The 24,436-nt window shown below is 40.0% G+C and overlaps 1 protein-coding gene across 4 annotated transcripts in view; it reads right to left on the reverse strand.

The window, feature by feature from the left end:
* Positions 1 to 24,436, reverse strand: part of ASAP1 (ArfGAP with SH3 domain, ankyrin repeat and PH domain 1) — a 2,547,392-nt gene that overhangs the window by 401,583 nt on the left and 2,121,373 nt on the right. For all 4 annotated transcript variants that reach the window (XM_044067036.1, XM_044067034.1, XM_044067035.1 and 1 more), the window contains one exon: positions 15,948 to 16,055. In XM_044067036.1, the coding sequence (XP_043922971.1) occupies positions 15,948 to 16,055 (108 nt within the window). The remainder of the gene's footprint in view (positions 1 to 15,947; positions 16,056 to 24,436) is intronic.

A 24,436-nucleotide genomic window follows, 5' to 3' on the forward strand; every position in this document is an offset into this window, starting at 1 on the left:
CAGGGCTAGGACTTTGAGGCAGTCTGTAGAGGGCATTGTATTTATGCCTGGAATTCTTTTAGTGTGGAATTTGTGTGGACATTCCAACTGCAGGATGAACATGGTTAGGTACACACCAAAATGGCCACTGTACTCAATGATAGGTCTGATGAATGCTGAAAATAATGGAACAATAACCTCCTTGGACCTAGACACCATACTTTTATTTATAAGTTCCACAACATAGAATGATTTCCTTACTACCATAGACATATGATGGTCAAAGGGTGGATTACAGTCTATTTATGTACCCGAGTCTCTTGACTACTGGGTCGACTCTTAAGAGAGTATTTTCAATATGATAGTTACTAGGGGTGGCTGACTTCCCAAAGGATACTATCATGCATTACTTGGCATTTATGCTTGTGTACAACTTGGAGCTTTTCTCCCTGGGCCTTCACCAAAAATGCACTTTTTTCTGTCCCAGTGGACTTTCCCGGTAATCATATGCCAATAAATAAAATAATTTAGTTTTAGTCCATGGCTCCGACATCAGGTATTTGTGTCAGCCCTTCTTGGAGAATATTTTTGCCTGTGGGGGATTCTATGACTGCTCCTAATTTGCAAACATCTGCAAATTCATCAGTCAGAAGCCCTTCACACTGGCCTTGACTTCAGAGAAGTACATTTTAAAAAGGAGTGGTCCCAATACTGATCCTTCAGGGACTCTACAACTGATTGGTCTCTTTGTAGAGGTGGACACTCCAACTCTAACTTCCTGGGCCCTGTCTGTGAGTCAGCTGGCTATTATCTGGTGACATAAGGGTTTATATCTAACCTAATGAGTTGGTCAACAATGCTCATATAGGGTACTGGGTCAAATGCCTTGGCCAGGTCAAGGCAGACAGTGTTTACCATTTTGCTCTCGCCTTTTGCTTTGGTGTCTTTCTCAAAGAAGTCCATCAGGTTGAGTAGGCATGACCTTACCTTGATGAAACCAAATTGGGTTGCATCCACTGTCTGGAGGTTTCCTATGTCATTACTGATCATTTCTACAATAATTATTTCCATGGCTTTGCATATGATACTATTCTGTAGTTTTCAGACTGCAGATGGAACACCTTTGTGCAGAGGCATGACAGCTGCCATTCTCCATTTCTGAGGCATGAAACGTGTTTTTGGAAGCTGTGGTTAAACAGTGATTACAGAGGGCCTGAGATATTGTTGGGTGGCACTGATGCAGTGTTCTTTGCCTTAGTAAGAACTTTGAGAACCTGTTCCCTAGTGACAGCAGAGGGAGCTATACATGATGGTATTTCCAGAGAGGAGGCATGGGGGTGGAAGAGGTATAAAGTCGGAGCTGAATTTGTCTGCCAGTTGGTTTGTTATATTTTCTGAATCAGTATAGGTGGCTCTAACAATAAGCTCTACACACAACTGTGAACTGCCTTTGAGGTTGCAGAAGTAGCTAAAGAATGCCTTGTGGTTGTCCTTGGCCCAGGAGGACAAATTTACCTAAACTCTAGCTTTGGTAGACTTTATTTCTCCTTTGAGTTGCTTATTTAGTTTATTGAGATCATTTATCATGGTGGGTGCTACATCTCCGTATTTTTACCATGATTTTTAATCCTTCTGTTATATAGCCTTTTGATGTTGTGATCCCGCCAGGGTGGCTTGCTTTGATGTGTTAGTTCTGTACTTATTCCTGGTGGACACAGCTGCCACTATGCAGCTTTTAACATGCTTATGGATAAGGTTTTGATTAACAGTTCGCACATGCAACAGTGTTCTCAGGGTTTACAGGGGCTTGAAAGTTTGCCAGGTTATCACTTAATAGTAGGAAGTCAGTCTTAGAATATTTCCTGAACAATGTTAGCTTGGATTGTGGGTTTTATTTTTACTCCACAGAAGAACATTTTGTGGTCTGACCTCACCAGACAGGACATTACATTAGGGGTGTGCAGCTCTCTCTCATATTATTGAGGACCAAATCCAGTACATTTGCTCCTCTGGTCAGCATATTGACAATCTAGTCTAGGAAGTTTGTGTTTACAAACTGGTGCAGTATATGATTCTCAGTTAACAGTGGGGTAATTAAAGTCACCCATAAATATGACATTGGGTTGGATTGTGAGTGTTTCCTGTAAGCTTAAATACGCGTTATGGGTTTCCTGGATTATAGAGGGGGACCTATATCTTGCAAAGAAGTGGCATGGGACTTTGCCTATGGTAATTTAAACGTGGAGAAGCTTTGTCCAGCCTTGAGGTATATTTATTTTTGATGTAAACTGAGCTTACTCCACCTTTAGTCCCTGTTTGAACTGTAGCTGGTCTAAATGCATGGAAGGCATTATAGCCTTGAACTGCTGGGGTGCTTTCCGCAGCTTTAAACAATGTCTCAGTAAGAGCAAAGATGTAAGCATTCTTTAAGGTTGGGAGAGCTTGCACAGATTGAAGTTTCTTGTTTGGACCCCTTGCATTGAGCAGTAACACCTTTAGATTTTATTTGCTTTGATTTGCTAGGTCGGAAGTATTGCCTAAAAAAGGCAATACCGGGGAGGACAATGCTTTAGTTACTATTCAAAAGCCTAGAGGACAGAAGTCTAGACCATCCCTAGCAAAGCAGAGTGGTCTGCTGACTATTTCCTTCCATGCTGGCAAACACTGCACCCCCTTAGGATGACACCAAAAACTAAGACAATTATTAAAGTAAGTCATCTTCTGTTCATAGTGTGGCATCATCCTTGCATAAGGTAGAATGTTGTTCAATGCTAGGCACATACCAACTTGGGACACATACTCTGAGAGCTCCATGATGTCCCTCTTCATATAGTCTAGGGATGTATGTCTCAGGTCATTTAAATCCACGTAGACTATGACTGAGTCATACTGGTAATTGTGGTCTAATGACCTGAATGTGTAAGTAATATGGGCAAATCTTGGCACCTGATCATCAACTGACTATGACTTTCTCCTTACTTAACTTAGTGAGAGGGATATTTTGATCTAAATGCCAGTTCTACCACATGTACAGTTCCAGCAAAACACACTTACACATCCCCTGCTAGTCAAGCAATACCCCACTAACTACTTTTTTCAACTTTAGAAGTTTCATATCAGCAAAGATAAAGAAATCCTTAAAAAAGCTTCACATTGCTAAAATCTAAGGCCCCCATAACTTACACAGTAAGTTTTGAAAGACAGCCACACCATGCTAAGCCAAACTCCTCATCTGAGATAACTCAACACTAACTTCAGAAACATTACCCTATATCTGGAAATAATGCCTCCATAACACCCTCCCCTAAGGTAACTGCACCTAATTCTCTGCCCACTTTTAAGATATCTGAAAAGCTACTCTAAAGAAATCTACTCACAGAGAGCATCAAAAAGTAAGATTTTGATAGAAACCAGCATGGCTTCAGACCATGGTACAACACGATGACTGATGATCTATGAAGTTATGAAGAAAGGCTCCTGGCTCGTACACTATCCACAGATGTTAAATATATAAGTCATAACGTCCTTCTTGACAGCCTGGCACAATTTGGATTTGCAGAAACAGCAGTAACAAAGTTCTCCACATAAAAGAACTTTTATATTTACCAAAAAAACTAAACAGTTTCTCACATACTGTCAGAATGCAGGCCTCAGTCCCACAAGTCTCTGTGCAAGGGCAATTGCTATTTTCTATTTTTATTAACAAATTAGCAATAAATCTAAATCTTTCCACTCCCAACTGCAATCCATTTGCAGATGATGTCCTTCACAGCTCAAGTTTCTTGGCCTCTCTAAGGAATTGTTTTAGCAAGGGGTGAGAGAAGAGGGGTGGCTCAGTATTATAATGCATTGAAATGGCAGATGCATGAATCATTAACAAGAAGGATATGCCCTTGAGGATCATTTCTGTTAAGTTCTCTAGAATATGAGATAAGCTAGGCACCGTTGTGGCCATCCCCTGAGCCTGACTCCAGGAGCAGTATCTTTTCCACTTTTCAGCATAGGATTTTGTGGTACTAGGCCTCCTTGTCTCCAGAATGACATCCCGCACCTGCTTACTGAGAGATGCTACAGGAGAGCTCATGGAATTAGCCAGGCTGCAAGGTTCAAGGTATGAAGCTCAGGGTTCAGAATCTGGCCCGCCTGCTGGGACAGCAGGGAAGGGGCCTGAGGCAGATGCCATGGTTGTAGCAGTATCAGACTGCGCAAGAGGGGGTACCAGTGCTAGCATGGCCAGTCTGGTGCAATCAGTATTGTTCTTGGCTTGCCCTGTTTGATCTTTAGTAGAACCTTCGAGAGAAGAAGCAGAGGGGGAAAGGCATAAACCAAGAGGCTTTCCCAGGTAAAGAAAAGGGCATCCACTTTCCAAGCTTGACTGTGGGGAGTTCTAGTGCAGAATTTGTTCAATTGGTAGTTCTGAGGGGAGGCAAACAGGTCTACCTCTGGGGTCCCCCACTTGTTCCTCAAGAGGTTGAATATTTTGGGTTCTAGTTTCCATTCGTGTGGGTCCATGAGATTTCTGCTCAAGTCATCTGCCAGTGAATTTAGTTTTCCTGGCAGGAATCGAGCTTGTAGGTGCACTTGGTAGCTCAAGGCTGTGCTCCACAGAGCCATGGCTATTCTGCAGAGAGGGTAGGAGTGGGTTCCCCCCTGCTTGTTTATGTACCACATAACTGTGGTGTTGTCTGTCTTTACCAACAGTTGTCCTGGGAGAATAAGGTCTTTGAAAGCTGTCAGAGTACTCTGTACAGCTAACATTTCTTTTTGGTTGATATGCAGGTACATCTGTCTTGGGTTCCATTTGCCCTGAATGCACTGCCCTGCCATGTGAGCCCCCCCCATGCATAGTCTGATGTGTCTGTTGTTAGGATTTGGGGGTAGAGAGAAAGGGAGTCCCTTGTTGTGGTAGCAGGCCTCTGCCCACCAAAGGAACTCTGTCCTTAGACAAGGAATGAAAGGAATCATTGTTTCCAGGTCCTGAGAATGTTGACACCATAAACGTTTTAGATACCATTGGAGTTTCCTCATATGCAGTCTTGCATATGGAATTAGCAGAATGTAAGAGGCCATGAACCCCAGGGCTTGCAGTATTTTCCTTGCAGATAGCTGGGTTTTTGTGGCCAATAGTTTGAAGTAAGTTGTCAAATAAACTTGTTTCTCCGGAGTGAGGAATGCCATTTGGGAAGTTGTGTTCAAGATTGCTCCCAGGAATACAATCTGTTGGAAGGGTACTAGGTGAGATTTCTTTTCGCTGATGGTGTACCCCAGTGAGGATAGAAGTTTCTTTACAAATGCCAGGTACTGTAATAGCAAGTCCTGGCTTTCTGCCTGAATCAGACAATCGTCCAGGTATGGGTAAATTTGAATATTTCTCTGCTTGCAAAATGCAATGGCTGGAGCTAGACACTTTGTGAACACCCTGGGTGCAGTAGGTAAGACAAAGGGAAGTGCAGAGAACTGAAAGTGCACGGATCCCGCCCTGAAGCATAGGTACTGTCTGCAGGATTCTCTTATTGGGATGTGCAGTTAGGCTTCCTTTAAGTCTAGCGTTGCCAGACAGGCATCCTTGGCTAGTATAGGAAGAAGCTGTTGAAGAGTTAGCATTTTGAATTTTGGAACCACCAGAAAGGTGTTGAGAATTGAGAGGTCCAGGATAGGAAGCCAGGAGTTTTTTTTTTCTGGGTACCAGAAACAGTCTTGAATAAAAAACCTTGTCCCCTTAGTTCTGCTGGGACAGGCTGAATAGCCCTGATACTGAGAAGGGAGAGAACCTGTTGTTGGGCATCCACCCACTGATTTGGGGGGAGGTCTGGCCAACCATTTGGGGTTGGTAGTGTGTGGAAGTGGAGTCTGTATCCTTGGGAAACTATGTTCAAAACCCATTTGTCCTGGGTAATGAGTTCCCAGTTTTTTGCATGCAGGGCAAGCTTTCCTCCTAAGCAAGCAAGTAGTTGAGCAGGGCTTGGAAGGGTTAAGTCATTGTGCCATTTTTCCATAGGGGGGTGGCTTACTACTCCCTGCTTTGGAAGTGGGAGCCCCCCACTGCTTAGATCTGTGCATAGCCTGAGACTGAAGTCTTGGAGGTCTTCTGTTCCTGGGTTTGGACTGAGAAGGCCTGGAAGGGACTGGAAAGGACCGGTTCTTTGAAGGCCAATGCCTACTGAATATGGGAGGCTGTACTTGTAGAAAATCTTTAACAGTTTGCATAGATTTAGCTTTTTCCTCCATCTTTTTGAGGACTTCCTCTGATTTGTTGCCAAAAAGGCAGTCTTGGTTTAAGGGTGCATCCAGTAATTCAGCTTTAACATGATCTGGTAGGTTTTGTTCCTTAAGCCAAGCATGCCTTCTAAGTACAGATCCAGTGACAGCAGCCCTGCAAGAAGCTTCTAAAGCATCAAAACCACATTGCAAAGTATGTTTACCAACTTGTTCTGCAGAATGCATTAAATCTTGCAAGTTTTTTCGGCACAGTCAGGAAACAACATCATTTTCTGTTTAAGTAGTCCCATAATATGCTGCTGATACTTTAACATATGAAACTGTCAATTTAGAGCCCTAATGGCCAAAGTAGCAGAAGTGTAAACCTTCTTACCCCATCTGTCTAAGGCTCTAGAATCTTTATCAGAAGGGGTAGGGTTTTTGGCTGCATTAGCCTTAATGCCTTTTGGTCCTTGGGGATATAGTCTCTGGACCCGCAGTAGGAGTCTTAAAGAGGAACTTGTGAGAGTCAGGTACTCTATAGTACCTGTCAGGTTTTCTGAGAGCTGGAGGTAAAGTGTCTGGGGTAAGGCTAGATTCCATGAAAACATCATCTACAATAGCCAGAACAGGAGGGATAGCTAGAGGCCTGTGTTGAGGCAGGAGTAAGAATTCCCGAAGTCTCTTTTTGGACTCAGAATAGTCCTGGCTTTCCCAGTGGAAATGCTCCCTAAGGGTATGCAGAGTTTCACCAAAAGAAAAATCTTCTGGAGGAGAAGCAGAGGGAATGGAATCCTCTGCATCAGAATCCTTATAAGTAGATAAGGGCAAATCCTAGTAATCAGGAGCAGAGATATCAGATTCCTGATCAGAAGAATCAGAAAGAAAATTGGTTCTAGGCCTCTTAGAGGGGGAAGGCTGTCTTCTGCTAATTAAGGTAATAAGGTCTTCAGCCATTCTAAGCATTTGGTTTTAAGGCATATGGGCCTGAGTCATCGGTTTTCTAGGCGTAGTGTGAGTTTTAGGCCTAAGGAATTCAGTACTTCTAATTGGAAATGATGCTGTCGATTTAATATGAAAGTCTGTAGGCCTGAATACACCCTCAGAAGCTGGTGCCTGCACAGCGGCTCCAGACCCATCAAAGGTAGAGACATCCGCATGTTCCATAGTCGAAGAAGTATCTCGCGGCATACCGGAATCCAAATGTGTCTCAGTAGAGGCCTGCGAATCTGTAGTAGTGGGTATCAGGGGCTGCAAAAGCGCCTCGCTGAGTACCGGCGGACTGGTGGCTAGCTTAACGGAAGCACCGTCGGCAGTTTTGGACCTATGCAGTCTGTCTCTGTCTTTATCCTTATTTTTTTTTTTTGGAAGATCGATAGTGGGATGGCTTAAGGAAGCCATTTCGGAGTGCAGAGATCAAGAAACAAAAATAGCCCAATGACGACTAATTCAGCCGCTGACCAAGGCACAAAACCGACAGTGAGGGACGTCGTGGTCTGGGCCTAAACAGGTGATGCAGTAAGAATGAAAATCTCTATGAGGTATTTGCTTTCCACAAGCAAGACAATTGTTAATTTTTTCTGACATCGGTTAGAGCAAGAAAAAAGGATCCCCAATGGGGTACTTATCTTTTTTGAAGACTTCGGGTCTGAAACTCGAAAACGAAAATTTTAGGAGTCGGCCAACCAACACTTGTGAACTGCTTCTGCTTCTGGCACTGCACAGCAAGAAAGACTGATGTAATGGTGTCGTCTGCATGTTTTATACCCCTGACGTCATGGAAGAAGCAACAGCATCCAACACAGAAATCCGAAGACTCTGGTATTCAGGCCGGCTGAAAGCTACCTGCAGGCAGATAACCCAAATATGATGACTGCAACAGTGAAACATGACGAACATCTCCCAGTTACTGCAAGAGCAACCAACAACTTAAATTATCTAACATTTAAACCATTAAACTGTGGTTAGTCATCCATTAGCCATAAAAATACATAAAAGCCCCAAATCATCTCTTAGACCAGCTAAGGCAGATAGACATTCATTTTTGTGACCATTCAATAAAGCAATGGGAGAAAAATCCTTTACTAAAATTTGCCCCCACAGCATGGAATGCTCTCCCTCAAGAAATAAATGGTATTAGAAAGTTCTCAGCATTCAAACACGAGAACATACATTCATCTGTTTTCAAGACAACAGTTGAAAATATAGAAACAGTTGTAAGGAGAGTGCAGAGTTGAAAACTTACTTGTGCATGAACTATTCTATCACTGAAGTGCTCTGATTACATTGCTGTACAAACCACATTATAATCTGTACAATAAATTTAAATACTGTATATTATATGCATCCATTTGTAAAATGGAATTTAACTGCATTTTATTTGTAAGACTTTAACTATATTCTTAATGTATTTTTAGCAATAACACACGTCTTTCAACTGTATCGCTCATAAGTAACAATATCTAATGTTCAAGATGTCCTTCTACAGTACTGTTCAGATATATGTAACAAAGAAGCCAAATTCAATACACACATGTAACAATGACGTCTACTTTATCACCATATGAATGTAAATTGTCAGTCCCAAATCTCTGTGGTCATGGCTGAAAATGGTCCATGACCCAGTCCACCTACCCAGTTAAAGCCACAATAAAATAAATACATAAATTAAGTCAAAAATGTCTTCCTGGACCAGTGGATCCAGTGGCAATTGTGTGAGGTGATTAATGGTAATTAATGGTGCAGTCAGAGTATTAGTGAGCTCTTGAAATTCAGCCAGAGAAATTAATTAGTTTATTCTTTTGTAGTACTGAGCATTTTTGATCCCTTGTACCAGTTAAAGAAATGAAATGAAGGAAGCCAGACTCCTTAATCATGATATACATTGCCCTCCCCAGCCACCAAAATACATAAAAAAAAAAAAAAAAAAAACTTACTCTCTTAGATCAGCTAATGCAGGCACACATTCATTACTGTGACCTTCGTTCAGTAAAGCAACTGGAGAAAAATCCTTCACTTTCTCACCTAGTTTAACCACTGGAAATTCCTCTTTACAAGAAAAAATGGAATGAGGTGCTTCAGTTTTCTGAGTGACACTTACCCTGTTCAGGTAAGCTGCCAGTGCTTCACAGAGAAAGCTGGGAGATCAATGGACTGGCTTAAGGGCAATGTTTATAATAACCACCTTCAGGAAAGAACATAAAATAACCTTAAGAGACATTTGGTCCTTGAGAAAGAAAAATCAATAGGGTTCTTTACAGATAAGGATCTGCAGCTTAGAAATCCTACAAGCAGCAGATGTGACGGTCAGCAACAACAGTTTTCCAACACATGCGATTCAAATCCAATGAACCAGGTGACTCAGACTAAGGATGACTTGGTTTATAGGTGGTTACTAGGCTACTGACCCGAATGTCTTTATAAGCCTAGCTGTGTGTACCCCGTATGATACTAGAGAAACACAATACAAGGTTTATGCCTAAAAGCAAGATCTTAGTTAGCAACCACTGTCCATATCTAGGAGAGTCACAGGTGAAATCCCTGGAAAGAATTTACGGTTTCCCATCTAGTCATCCAGGCTACGTTTAAACAGGGTCATAAAGGGGATCTGCCTATTCCAGAGGCATGGCAACCTCTGAGAGACATACCTGTTTCTCTGGCAGCTGCTACTTATGTCTCAGGCCAGGTTAAAGTCCCTGGAGCAAGTGACCCTTGTCCCATTTGACTTGCGGATTTGCAGCATTTCCATTAGTTTTGACTCTAAGATTGCTCTGTAGGCCAGGCATAGTTTCTTCAGTCTGTAAATGTATGACATGTGCTGGAGACCCTCAGCTTTCTTGGTTAGAAATCTTTGAAGTCTCTCAAGTTGCTGCAGTTTCCTGGTAAGGTACACACCAAAGGGAGTATTGTACTCAATTACTGGCCTGATGAGAGTCGAGTACAGGGAAGTTATGACCTCTTTCACTCCTGAGGCAATGCCCTTGGTAATGAGGTATGTAACATAGAATGCCTTCCTTAGCACAGTAGACACATGGTGGTCAAAGTTTAGGCTGCAGTCAACTTGCGTTCCCAAATCTCTCACTACTGATTTGTTACTTAAGGTATTATTATTTATATGATACTCTGCAGGGATATTGTTTTTACCGAAGGGGATAATAATGCATTTTTTAGCATTGAGTTTTAGACTACGGCTGTGGCACGAATCATTGGTTTGTGCAAGTCCCTCTTGAAGTATATTGACATTATTTGGGGATTCAATCATTGCCTCTAATTAGTAGTCATCAGCAAACTTAGTCAGTCACAGCCCTTCTGTTTTGGCCTGAACTTCTGAAAAGTATATTCCAAATAATAGGGAGCCCATCAGCTACTCCTGTGGAAACCCACTGCTGACAGATCTGCTGGTTGAGGTAAAGTCCACAACTTTGACCGAGTGTGATCTGTCGGGGAGCCAGTTAGCAACCTACCTGACAACATAATATTTGGTTGCCTTGTAAGAAGTCTTTCTTGAGACTTGAACTTGAATGAAATAGTATTCAGCTGGGAGAGATTATCAATGATGCCCGAATTTGGGATTGTGTTGAAGGCCTTGGCTAAGTCAAGGTAGGCTGTATGCACAGATTTGTCTTTATCTATGGCTCTGGTGACATTTTCAAATAAGTCTACCAGGTTTAGTAAGCATGGCCTCCCTTTGACAAAACCAAACTGTGTCGGACCAAGGGTTTGGAGATCACATATACCCTTATTTATATGGTCCATGATGATTCGTTCCATGGCCTTACAGTTAAGGCTGGTTAAGCTTATGGGTCTGTAGTTCCCAGGGTCTGCTGCTGTACCTCCTTTATGACGGCAGATGATGACTGCTGTTTTCAACTCAGCAGGAACAAAACCAGTACTCAGACTGTGGTTGAAGAGGGTACCTAATGGAGTTGCTAACTCATGTTTTAGACCATTTAAAATGCAACCTGGGATGCCATCTGGTCCCATAGAGGCTGTGTTTTTGGCCTTAGAGAGAGCATTAATGACTTGCACTTTGGAGATGCAAGGTGGGGAAGATGTAGACGGAAAGGTGTGTGGAAAATTTGGAGTGGATGGAGTGAAATCTTTGCCAAACCTGTCAGGTAATAGGTTAGCTATTTTCATCAATGTGTGTGATGCCATCCACAGCTAGTTCAGTACACATCTGGATCCTACCTTTTAGGTTACGGATATAGCTGAAGAATGCCTTATGGTTATTCTTAGTTATGGTTGCTAAAGTTTTTTGAAGTTGACCTTAGGGGATTTTACAAGTTGTCTTATTTGTTTGTTCAAGCAGACGAAGATGTTCTTCCAGTGCTGGGACCTCTTTTTTTTATTCTGAGAGCAACTTCTTCCTCTTGTTGTACAACTTCTTAATGCTAGATGACCACCAGGAAGGCTTGTTTTTTTCTTGAGGATCTTGTTTTGATACTATCAGGTACAGCTGTGTCAATACATTTGTATAAGTGTTTGTACAGGCATTTGTGTATACCTTAGTATAGTTGTCAATGCCACCTGTGGGAACAGGAGCTTGAAAGTTATTTATGCCATCCCTTAGGAGGGTATAATTAGGTTTGGTGAATTTTTTTAGCCTGAGTTCATCTAAGTGTTAAAGCTACTTCACATGTGACTGATTTGTGATCAGATTTAACCAGTAAGGGTCCTATACTTGTGGTGGTGCAATGGTCACCCATGTTGATGAGGACCAGGTCAAGAATATTTGAGCTCCTTGTGGGGTTACATACTATTTCATTCAAGTTCAAGTCTCAAGAATGACTTCTTACAAGACAAACAAATATTTACAACCTCTTTAAAGAGTAGCCTAACAATCTTGTCATGATGTGCACAGCTTCCTAAGACATGCACCCTGACTGCAAAATACTGGAAATGCAAGCTAGATAAGTTAGAACCCACAAGCAAGTTAAAAGAGTTAGGTAAATGCAAACAGTGAACACATCTATGCCCAAATGGAGAACCTCTTCCACACAGCAGAGTAAGTCTGACATGTGGAAGATTTTTAGTGACCTAACATCTCTGAAATTCCTACTGACAGACAACATGATGGCAAAGGATATAAAGGACAAGCCAGGTTTTGAGGTGGATCTGGCTGTCAAGCTCAGCTGAGAAGGATTTCCTTGACAAACCACAACGGTTTCCTTTACAGTCACAGACCTCAGGTCTGAAACTATATACTTCTGGGCTGCCATAGGGCAACAAGGTTGGTATTTTGTCTCCGAACACTATAAAGCATGGGTAACGTGGTAGGAAATATGCCTCACAACTCCAAGGTATGTGGTTCAATCCCAGCTTCCTGTCTTTTTCACTTTAGCCTTTGCATGATTTCCTTGTACCTGTACATGTACTATTTTGTCCTGAAATGCAGCTTGTGAAGGAATGTTGAAATGGTGCATCTGAATTTTCCCTGCCAAGGAACAGAGCATTTTCTCATCATCAGTCTATCCTGCCTATTGAAATCAACAACACAGGAGGAGAATTGAATTCTCTTATGTACTGAATAAGTGACCTCCAGGATGCCCACTCTTGAATGACCCTAACCAGACATGAACGACAGGGCTGAAACTGTGACTCAGTGGGTCCACTGGCACATTCATTTTCTCCACCACATGAAAGGCTATTTGACTGATGCCCTAGATTGTTGCCCATTATCAGGCCTGAAATACTTCACTGCACAATGATACATGTAAATGTCATTGTGTTCACATACCATCACTTGGTCTGTATTTCTAACCAAAACAGAAAGTCTCAACTCCCTTTCAAGAACTTTTACAGTGAGAAATTCTACAGCTGGTGTATGCAAAGTCCCTATTCTTGGGAGGTCTATATTCCTTGAACAATGAAGGAGGCACACATGAGGTCCTGATCAATCAGCTATATATGCTTCCAGTCTAAAGACCTGCAATCAGTTCTGCTGCAGGATGTGAAGGCTCATGCCAAGATAGAAGAGAACTGTCCACCACTTTTGGTATTGGTGAAAACAGTATGGCATGAAAAGAGGTCCAAAAGGGAATTGATGGCCTTTTAACCTATGATACCTCCCACTTCACTGCAACACCAGTATCCACAGGTGTGCAAATAGCAGCATGAAGACCACAGTTGAAATTAGTCCAAGAAGCACACAAGGATCACATCCTTGATCCTCCCTGGTGTCCTCAGTGAGGATGTAAAAGACATTACTCTCCATAAAGGATTGGCACTGTATAATGTTCAACTCTGCACTGGAAAAAAAAAACACTGAGTCTAGAACAGCAAGTACTTCTTCCATTCAATGGACCTCCCCAAGGTCTGCAACCACAGAACTTTTAAAGCCATGGATGCTACCAAGGAATCCCACAAGAGGGCCACAAGGAAACAGTACTTAAAAGGAACACTTCAGGGACCTCCTCCCATAATGTCTTTCCCACCACAGACAGTACCCTTGTAAACAGTGTAGGACAAACCAAGCTGCAACACTCTGTACTGAAAGTAATGTGCAACCAGAGTGAATAAAAAATCTCTTCTGCAGACCCCAGACAACTTTGTGCAAAAAAGAAAGCATCAAACCTGCCCACTAACACTATCCAGGTAATCTGCGTATGCAATTATCTGGAATCTGATGTACAAGATGATCAAAGTGAAGTTACTGTCATCACTGGTGGGAGAAAAACTAACAAGATGTTTAGAACAAGGAAAATGATACAGTAGATACTTCTGTTTTTCCTTGAATGATTAATTCCACTTACTCTTACTCAGTAGAGTACAGGTTTGTTACAGCAGATCTGATAAAAATGTCTGGTCCTTGAGCAGACTCATTTCTGGAGCAAAATACAACAGTTTTAAGTTGCAGCTGTTCATGACAATGTCCAAATACAACTGGTTCATGACAGTGATTATGCATTTCCCACCAAGAATCAATCAAGAGTTTGATACCTCACAGTTGGGCCACAGGCCCTAGTGTTGAATAATCAAGGGCACCTTCTCAACTAGTACTTTCTAATGGACCTGGGGGGGGGGGGGTAGCTAGATAAAAAAATCAGCCATGTGTACCCAGCTACTAAAATTTGCCCTGGAGCCATTTTGTGAGATTAGGCATTAAAGTTCCAGACATGAACTGGTCTATCTAAGAATGGGAGTGGAAGCACCTGGAATAACCACCCCAAGTTGAGAGCTAGGAAATGTACTAGCTATCAACTTGGGGTGAATATTCCCAGTTGATAGCTAGTACATTCCTAGCTATCAACTTGGGGTGGATATTTCAGTTGATAGCTATGAATGTACTACTGTTCCTGGTGTCTGGTCTATTCCCACAGCTGAACAGAATGCACTCAAATCCTCAATTATTAGAGATTAGTTTCTTACCTCTGAAGACATGAAGGCTGCGTAAGATGCAGACTTACTTATTTGATAAATGCACCTCATTCAGTCCTCCAAACAAAGTTGCCCCCCAGTAAAAGAAATTTTGGCCACCCCATCAAACCAAGACAAATCCTTTCCTGCAAGACCCACTAGGAACTTCCTTTTGCCATTTGATGCAGGATTCAGAAGAGTTTCAAAAGTCACAAAGAACACAGAAGAGAAGCGCACGGGAAAACAGGAACTACCGATGACTGGTAGGTACTGGGGATGAGCATGACTATATCATGACATGTGTTGCCATGAGCAAGAGGCTGCATCTACGCAAAGGAACTCCTTAAAAAAAGGAAGCTGGATTCAAATTTGTGGTTAAGGATGGAGCCAGCCATATGATTTTTCAACAAGGTTCTCAATATTAGAGCTGCATTTTACAACAGTTTTCAAGCCCTCCAACTCAACTTACTCATGTACGCTAACCCTAAGTCTGCCCCTACTCCTAACCCTACATATTATATTACTAAAAACCCTTTCCCTAACAGTACCACTACCAAGATGACACATGATCTAGGTTTTATAGGTTTTACAGTTGTCGTGTAAAATACTGGATTTTTTAGTTGGATTGAGTTTTTCAGTATTTTGTGATTTGACATTTTGAGAGTTCAGTGTTATGTGGTTTTGGTAAAATGAAGTTCTGCTTTTTCCCCCTCAATGAAATGAGAATTCAGTCAAGTGAACCATCGTCTTAAGTGATCATTATTTTCAATCTACTGCAAGACCACAGTTGTGCAAGCTGTTTCACTCTTTAAAGCTATACTTTTTTTCTATGTCAAGATGTTGTATGACAGTGGAGTTAGCATATATAGTTAAGGGGGGTGTTGGGTGCAAAGCACCCTGTATATGAGGTGGGGGGGGGGGGCATGCCCCCTTACAAAACATGTTTTAGTGATTTTAACTTAAATGTTCCATTTTGGGCAGTTTGCCTCAGGCGGACTATTTCTTGACAGCCTAACTTAAAGAGTTTTAACAGCATAACACACACTTTATTCAAATTAGTTAACAAATCTGCATAAAAATATAAAATACAACCTCATTAAGGAAAGTCACTTTTAAGCTACCTATTTAAATTTCCTTGTCAGAGTAAAATCAGTTACAACTCTTTTTAATGCACAAAATCTGATGCCTGAATTTAGATGACACAGCTATTTTAAATGCCATTTCATTTCAGTCTACCAGAAAAGGCAGACTTTTCGGTTTTAATAGCAGCATCTAGCATTTTATCGAGCATAGTTTTGCTGCACGCTTCTTGAAAACATGATCCCATTTTCTTTTATGTAAAGTGCCTGTTGTATATGAAATTGGGGTGAGAAAATTGGGGAACCAAGTCTAGTAAAAGTATATATACAAACCTTGTCATCTAAATCATCATCACTTTCATCTATTTCATCTGGACGGAGATTCCACTCGTATTCCACATGTACATGAGGGTTGAACTTTCCTGCTCCAGCCTGTGCAAGCTGAAAAGCAAAATATTTACAGGGGTTTATTTCAACTGTGTTTACATTTATAATGCTTTACTTTTCACCGTGATGTTGCATTTGTCCATTCTATATTACTAGGACAATAATTAACGACAGTTGCAAGCTTTTTGGCAAGCACATTTTCTTTTATTCATGCACTATTTACCTTGATAAAAACAACAGTGAGCTGCTGCAAAAGATATTACTGAAACACAATTAAACCACAAGTTCAACACCCAACGTTTCCATGTTGTCAGTTTAAATGCATGAAAGAACACAACAAAACATGCACATCAGAAATTTCTGAAAAGGAGGTTACAAGTAACAATCTGAAAAGAGCAAATATATAATGAAATACATTTGTCAGTAGATTCTGATTCCCTGGAAGGTCTGAAGGGAAGTATATTTGATCCTGGTATCACATGCATCAGTGCCCAAATATTTTTAAAGCAAAACATAAAACAACCTTAATAAAAAGTCAATAAAAACAGGAGTAACAAATCATAATGTGCATGAAAACATTTTAAATAAGCCTGTAAATGAGCAATTACTATCTAGATTGTGGAGAGGTCCTTCGGTAGCCACAGTGGTGGGCTAGACATACACCATGCTTGGCAGTCGGACTTAAGTGAAATGCCTGAAGGTGCTGCTTACCTTAAAAAGAAACATTCAGTAACTCTAGCTTAACAGATAACGGTATAAAAATCTACACATATGCAATAAATTCACAAAATATGAAACAAACAAAATCTATCACTGATAGCGAATACCTGACATAATACACTGGTGGAATACATCCTGGGGATACCAACTAGGTTGGAATTAGTGTGACAAGAGATTTCCATAATGCAGTCAGTCTGCCATTTTATGAACTAAACAGGAAATCCCACGCCCCACCCTAAGTTTTGCAAGCTTATCGCTGAACCAGTAAACTTACAGCAGACTTCCTCAGTTCACTATACAGACTGTGGCATGTAAGAATTGAAGGATCATTAAAGTGCTTTGAGAATGCAGTTCTTACCACCACAGACCATTGGGCAAGCCATAGTCTGCAAAGTTCTGGGTAATCACTGTTAACTGAGGACCCAAAACACTGTTTGACTGCATACATAAGCAAAGAGCTTTCCCATGTATGCCAGAAAGCTCAGACAAAAATCACCAGGGTTGTTCGGCAACAACCAAATTTGTGCTGGGAGTGTGCCATCTCAGCACCACAAAGCTCATAGCCAGCTTTGTCTGCCCATTTCAGCATTGTGTGCTGATGATAAATAGCTGTCAAAGACAAATAACAGAAAGGAAAAGCACTTTGATACTTCAGAATTGCCAGGGTTTTCAGATACATGATGACTGGGGATATGGAAGATACAGGAGTACCATATGTTCTGTCATGAGAGGAGAACTGTACAGCTAAGAATGACGTATACTTGCCAGCAAATAAATTATACCAAAAAGCAGCTTTGGAAAATAAAATGCACTACAACTGGGAGATGTCTGGGAAGAGTAAAATCAAAGAATGTGTCACCGAGTGATGATGCACATGGATAGACTTGATTAGGAGTGTACAGAACAAAACCAAGTCATAGCAGTGAATATTTCCACTGGCCTTGATTTATAAGGTGAAATTGTTTTTTGAAGGCAATCATAAGATGCAAAAGTTAACTGTGATGACTGAACTAGTTCCAAAAGATGACACTTAGGGTTAATAGTAGTTAGGAGACCACCTATTTTAAAAGGTGAGTATCCCCAAACAAAAAAAAAAGTATTCAATCCAAGGGGGGGGGGGGTTTCAGTGGCTTTCTTTAACTTCTGAAGGCACGTCTATACGTATATACACCAAACCAAGAAATTATTAAGAAACCAGTAAAACAAAAAAGGGGAACCATAAAGTGAACCAAACAGCGAAATATCCACAGCACGATACTGTCAGTGTGAACACTGCCAAAGCAAAAGTCCCAACTTGTATAAAATATTTATTGAAGCGCTTTTCGAGTGCCTTCCTAGGCAAACTTCTTCAGAAACTAATGAATAACTCTACATCTGCTTTAAATAGCATGACGTCACTTATTACACACAGAATTTACAAGTAATAAAGTTAATTACATTAATAAGATTCATTAAAGGTAGAAGAACCTTTTTAACTTGTTACCCATGTTAGTTCAGCTAAAAACGTTAGTTTCCTCTAACAAACTATAATACATTTAAAAATCTACCCAGAAAGCTGGTAAAGTATTCATTATAAATGTGAATAAAAGGAGATTAAGTTAAAATAAGAAAATAGAAAACTAATAAACTGAGCAATAGCTATACATAAGTTCAAATACTCCCATCCTGTAATAAATATGTGATAGATATAAATGAAACATACACATGATCAACACAATAGTACCTTATCAAAACCAAAAATCAAAATACATGTTGGCTTAATAAAGTAACCTAAGCTTAATCATGTTTATACAAAATCATTTTAACAAATCTTATAGCATATGTTAAAATAATGCCAAACTACCTCTTCAAACTCAAACTACGAAGAATACATGAAATGGAACAAGATTCATTTAGCCCAGGACTATGGTATGCTTCTAGCTTAATTTGCCAGTGAAGTTCCCTCTCTAGTAATCTTAAATGTGTGGGTCCCCCTCTGACATCATGTGTAACCTGTTCAATGCATATAAATTTGAAACTATGCATAGGGAATTCCTGAATGTGTTTTGCTAGGGCATTAGTCTCCTTACCTTTCCTAATCGCATAAGTATGTTCATAAATGCGCTCCCTAAGCTTACGCTCGGTTTTCCCCATATAAAATCCCAAACAATTTTGGCATTGAGCCAGGTACACTAACATGGTGGAATTACAGTTCAGTCTAGATTTCAACTTAAATTCCTGGTTTTGAACATGAAATCGGTTAGACTCAAGAATGAACCGACAGTAATTACAATTTTGGCACTTAAACATGCCAGGGGATCTAACAGAGAACAATTTCTGTTCAAAAAATGATTTCAGGTTCATTCTTGAGTCTAACCGATTTCATGTTCAAAACCAGGAATTTAAGTTGAAATCTAGACTGAACTGTAATTCCACCATGTTAGTGTACCTGGCTCAATGCCAAAATTGTTTGGGATTTTATGTGGGGAAAACCGAGCGTAAGCTTAGGGAGCGCATTTATGAACATACTTATGCGATTAGGAAAGGTAAGGAGACTAATGCCCTAGCAAAATACATTCAGGAATTCCCTATGCATAGTTTCAAATTTATAGGCATTGAACAGGTTACACATGATGTCAGAGGGGGACCCACACATTTAAGATTACTAGAGAGGGAACTTCACTGGCAAATTAAGCTAGAAGCATACCATAGTCCTGGGCTAAATGAATCTTGTTCCATTTCATGTATTCTTCGTAGTTTGAGTTTGAAGAGGTAGTTTGGCATTATTTTAACATATGCTGTAAGATTTGTTAAAAGGATTTTGTATAAACATGATTAAGCTTAGGTTACTTTATTAAGTCAACATGTATTTTGATTGTTGGTTTTGATAAGGTACTATTGTGTTGATCATGTGTATGTTTCATTTATATCTATCACATATTTATTACAGGATGGGAGTATTTGAACTTATGTATAGCTATTGCTCAGTTTATTAGTTTTCTATTTTCTTATTTTAACTTAATCTCCTTTTATTCACATTTATAATGAATACTTTACCAGCTTTCTGGGTAGATTTTTAAATGTATTATAGTTTGTTAGAGGAAACTAACGTTTTTAGCTGAACTAACATGGGTAACAAGTTAAAAAGGTTCTTCTACCTTTAATGAATCTTATTAATGTAATTAACTTTATTACTTGGAAATTCTGTGTGTAATAAGTGACGTCATGCTATTTAAAGCAGACGTAGAGTTATTCATTAGTTTCTGAAGAAGTTTGCCTAGGAAGGCACTCGAAAAGCGCTTCAATAAATATTTTATACAAGTTGGGACTTTTGCTTTGGCAGTGTTCACACTGACAGTATCGTGCTGTGGATATTTCGCTGTTTGGTTCACTTTATGGTTCCCCTTTTTTGTTATACGTATATACAAGCAGGGAAGTCAGTAAGCTGAAGATGTATCATAATAAGGCTTTGTGCAAGGTTGCCCAATGGCGACTACTGGTTTACTATCATTTTTGCGAACGACAATCAGGCAGCAGGTATTATGCTGAAAGTCAGATTGTCGTTCACAAAATGTGAAATGTACTAAAAAGTTGAACACACTTATGCGAATGCTGTAGTGCATTCACAAAAGTGTGTTCAACAAACTGTACGGAGACTGCGGTACAGTGAAGTTTAGAAATTTATCTGCTTTGTTGGCTGGGAATTATTCTCTTTTCTAGCTGCTAACCTTAAGGTCAGAAACACTGGCAAATTCTGTAACATAAAAAAGGTCAGACAATGCACAGCACAAAAGATGTAATCGGGTATATATTACATTGACAAACACCTAAATGTTCGAATCTCTAAAGGTCGACCTTTAGAGATCGAACATTTAAGTGTTCGAAAATGTAATAAAGAAAAACAAAAGGTAAAGTGAAAGGGTTTTAGCAGGGGAGCAAGCCCCCCTGTGCCCCCCACCCCCCCTACTTAAATATACCAACTCCGAGATCGCACTTCAGTGCACGGCAGAGCGGAAATGGGAAATTTCCAATTCCCCTACACTGTAGTGTGATCTTGGAGTTGGTATATTTAAGTAGGGGGGTGCAGGAGGGCTTGCCCCCCTGCTTACACCCTTTAGTTTTTTTTTTTTTAATTTTTTTTTTTTAATTTTTAAAGATATTCGAACACTTAAATGTTCGATCTCTAAAGGCTGACCTTTAGAGATTCGAACATTTAATCGTTCATTTATCTAATATAGACCCATGTAATCAGCCAAATGTAAACTGTGAAAGTTTGCTTTTCTGACCCAATACTGTCAAATCCAGACAGATGAGGAAATCACTGGTTGGCCTGAGCACACAGTTCTATGGAAGTCAAAAAGAGAATTGAGGACAAACAACATCAATGTCTGATCCATCTGAAAATGCTGACTGGAACAGAGACAACTGAGCTGGTGAGGATGTTAGACTGGGGATAATTACAAATGGCCTGGAAAGCTTTCACAACCAGTAAGCATGTGCTGCATCACACAGGTACTAAATGAAATGAATCAAAAGATTCATGCAGTATAGGAGTCTGTCAGAAAATGAGTGGCCTGAGTAAGAATGAAAAGGATTTTTACACAATGTGTACAGATCCATGTTAACACTATTCATCATGAAACCTACTTGCTGCAAGCCAGTCAGATGTAGAAGAAGAAGACAGTAATGTCTGGAAGCTCATAGTTTTGCATATGACTTTTTAATGAGAAATGCAAGGCAATAACTAGCAACCTCCTCAAGTTTTTCCAGGCTTAGGAAGAACTATAAAGACACACTACAAAAAATGAGGCATGTCATCTGCTACAATCATCACTTTACTTATTTATTTATTTATTGACATTTGATTACTGGGAAAGTCCAAGTGCGCAGAAGCCTATTTTCAGTGAAGGTCCAGGGAGAAAAGCTCCAAATTATTATAAAACATTTTAAGAACAATAATTTTACAGTCTTCAAAAAATAAAACAAAAACATCTGCAGTTTAAATATTTATAACAAATTAGACATAATATAAAAATTGGTTAAGAATTGATACAAGTTACATGACAATCATTTAATATTTATTAAAGGTAAGTTAGTATAATACAAACAGAGATTGCGATAGGAAGTGAGGGAAAAACAGGCTTATAGTATATTTAGAGAGAAAGTCAGGGAAAATAATTTGACAGAAGTGAGGAGGTAAGTAAAGAAGGGAGAGTAAGGAGTTATAAGGAATGAAAAGCCACTTGTTCACATTGAAGGATATAGTTTATCCTGGTTTTGAGCAAGAACAGAGCCAGATTTTAGCTAGAAAATCTTTCAGTGTGGTTTTGAAAGATGGAAGGGAGGGTATTGACCTGATAGATACAGTTATGGAGTTCCAGGCCTTAGCAACCTTGTAAGAGTACAGACAATCACAGCAGATTTGATAGGTTTGTAAACAGGCAGGAGTTTTTGGTCACTAGATCGTAATTACCAAATGGGAACATAGTTGTGTAGAATGTTTTTTACTGCTGGACAGGCAGATGGATAACAGATAATTTTATATGTGGTAAGAAGCTGTGTATGTTAATTGATGAGGCAGTTCTAACCAATTTAGGCTTTTTAGTGCTGTACAATGGTGGGTTCTGAAAGGGGTATTTGCTGCAAATTTAACAACTTTGTTATAACACTTATCAAGTTTTAATTTTTGTGAAGCCTGGAGGTTAGTGAGGATGGGACCACCATAAAGAACTGTGGGGAGGAGATAAGTAGCAGCAAGTGTAGTTTCAGTTGTGTCGAGCAAGTTTTTGGCTCTATAAAGCATCCCTATTTTTTGATGAATTTTTCTTATGCAATTTTGTATATGCATGTGATAAACTGAGATGCTGCCAGCACAGGTAGCTGGAATTTCATAAATAATTATATGTCACTTGAAAATGTTAATATGATTTGTATAGAAAAGTGACACGGCCAGCCCAGCTAGATAGAATTTTGTAAATAATTCTATGTCATTTCTGAATAGTAACATGACCTGCTTGCCTTAAAAACTGTAAGAAAACTATATGTTCTGTACTGAGCTTCAAGACTGTAACCACAGTGCACCCTGCTGGAAAAGAGCAGAAATGTGTATAAACTATATGTCAATGCAAATGTATGGTTTCATGGTAGAAAGTGGGATATACAGAGTTAACTTGCAAAACTCTAAGAAAATAAGCTAATAAGTAAAGAGTTTTACAGTGTGTTACAAAGTTAGTTTATCTCAACTAAGAGACAGGATGTCTAGGCTAGGGGCTTCTTTCTGTTGTCTGGAAACAGAGGTAATTACAGGTTTCCAAGGTGATTGTTTTACGACTTTCGGTTTCAGGCAAGCTTCTAAGAGAATTGTCAGCTTCTGAGAGATAAGTATTTTTTAACAGAGACATGTTAAAAATGTAAGTTCCTGCTAGCCTGGGAAACTTAGGCAGAAGTAAGAAGAATGATGTAATCTGAGATGATTCAGCAGTAATGTGTATTATTAACTTAAGAACTATCTCATAGAGAAAGTCAGTGCATTTTGTATTTTATTCTGGATCTGACAACATCACCTGCACTTTGCCTTGCTCTGTAAGTAAGTTATTTAGAACATAGTTTCTCTTAGAGATATACAGGAATATAGCAAGATTAGTGAGATGTTTTCTGTTTTTATGTGAGACTGTCCTGCTATGTTATTTTAAAGTATTCCCTATGATTGTGAACTCTCTATTATCACTGTGCTGAGTTAATGAGTATTGTCTTGTGCTTTTATTATTTACTATTAAATATTTTTAAACGTTTTAATAGTGGCTGGTTTTGTGTAGAGATTTTTAAGCTCTTAGAGTACTTGCATATGTATTTGGTGATACTGTACAAGCCATTCTTGAATAGCCTTAAAAGTTTGGTCACATTTACCATCTGGATAACAGTAACATTGCACAGTAGAATTGGTCACCCTTTGGGAAGGGCCTTAAGTAGCTGATAAGTAAGTAGTGGTTGGTGACAGTGAATTCTACCTTATAGTCTGGGCAGAAGGGGGCATAGGTTGTAAACATGTGCCAGTCTTCCCAAGGAGTATCTGTGTGTTTGCAAATAAATCAAATCTCAAAGCGTGTTTGTGTGTGTGTGTGTGTGTGTGTGTGTGTGTGTGTGTGTGTGTGTGTGTGTGTGTGTGTGTGTGTGGATCAGCTACTTGGGCAGGGACACAAAGCACTGGCTGGACAGAGAGGGTGCTGGAGGTTTTGGCTTGACCAATCAGCTGAGATCTTAACCCTATAGCTGTGCCAGTGGGGAGTCTTACTGGGGATATGTAGGGAGAGGGAGAAACCAGCCCCAGACTGACTGTGATCTCTGTGTGCTCTTAATGGAAATTGTACTTTACTGTGTGTGTACTTTTCATCCTCCCAATGTACACGTCCCTCACTGATGTTAGTGGTAAGGATTGAGGCTCCTTGATTACTGGACCAGTGCACGGGAGTCACAATGCAGGTTGAATGTAAGATCATCATCCACTATCACCCCTAATAATCTGCTATGAGAAGTGACTTCAATGGTTGTATTACCAAGAGAAAGAGGACTTTAAATAGGTTACTGAGAATAGGAGCAATTCAGAGTAAAGATAATTATAAATTGCTGCAGTGATGCCATAAAGGCTTGGAGATTTAACCCCAGTGGAGCTATAGACTGCAGTAAGAACTTTAGGTTCAGAGATCATGGACATCAAAGAAGTTGCATCATCTACGGAA

The sequence above is a fragment of the Protopterus annectens genome, chromosome 3.part1, assembly GCF_019279795.1.
Source record: "Protopterus annectens isolate FY-2018-M chromosome 3.part1, PAN1.0, whole genome shotgun sequence".
Taxonomy (NCBI): domain Eukaryota; kingdom Metazoa; phylum Chordata; order Ceratodontiformes; family Protopteridae; genus Protopterus; species Protopterus annectens.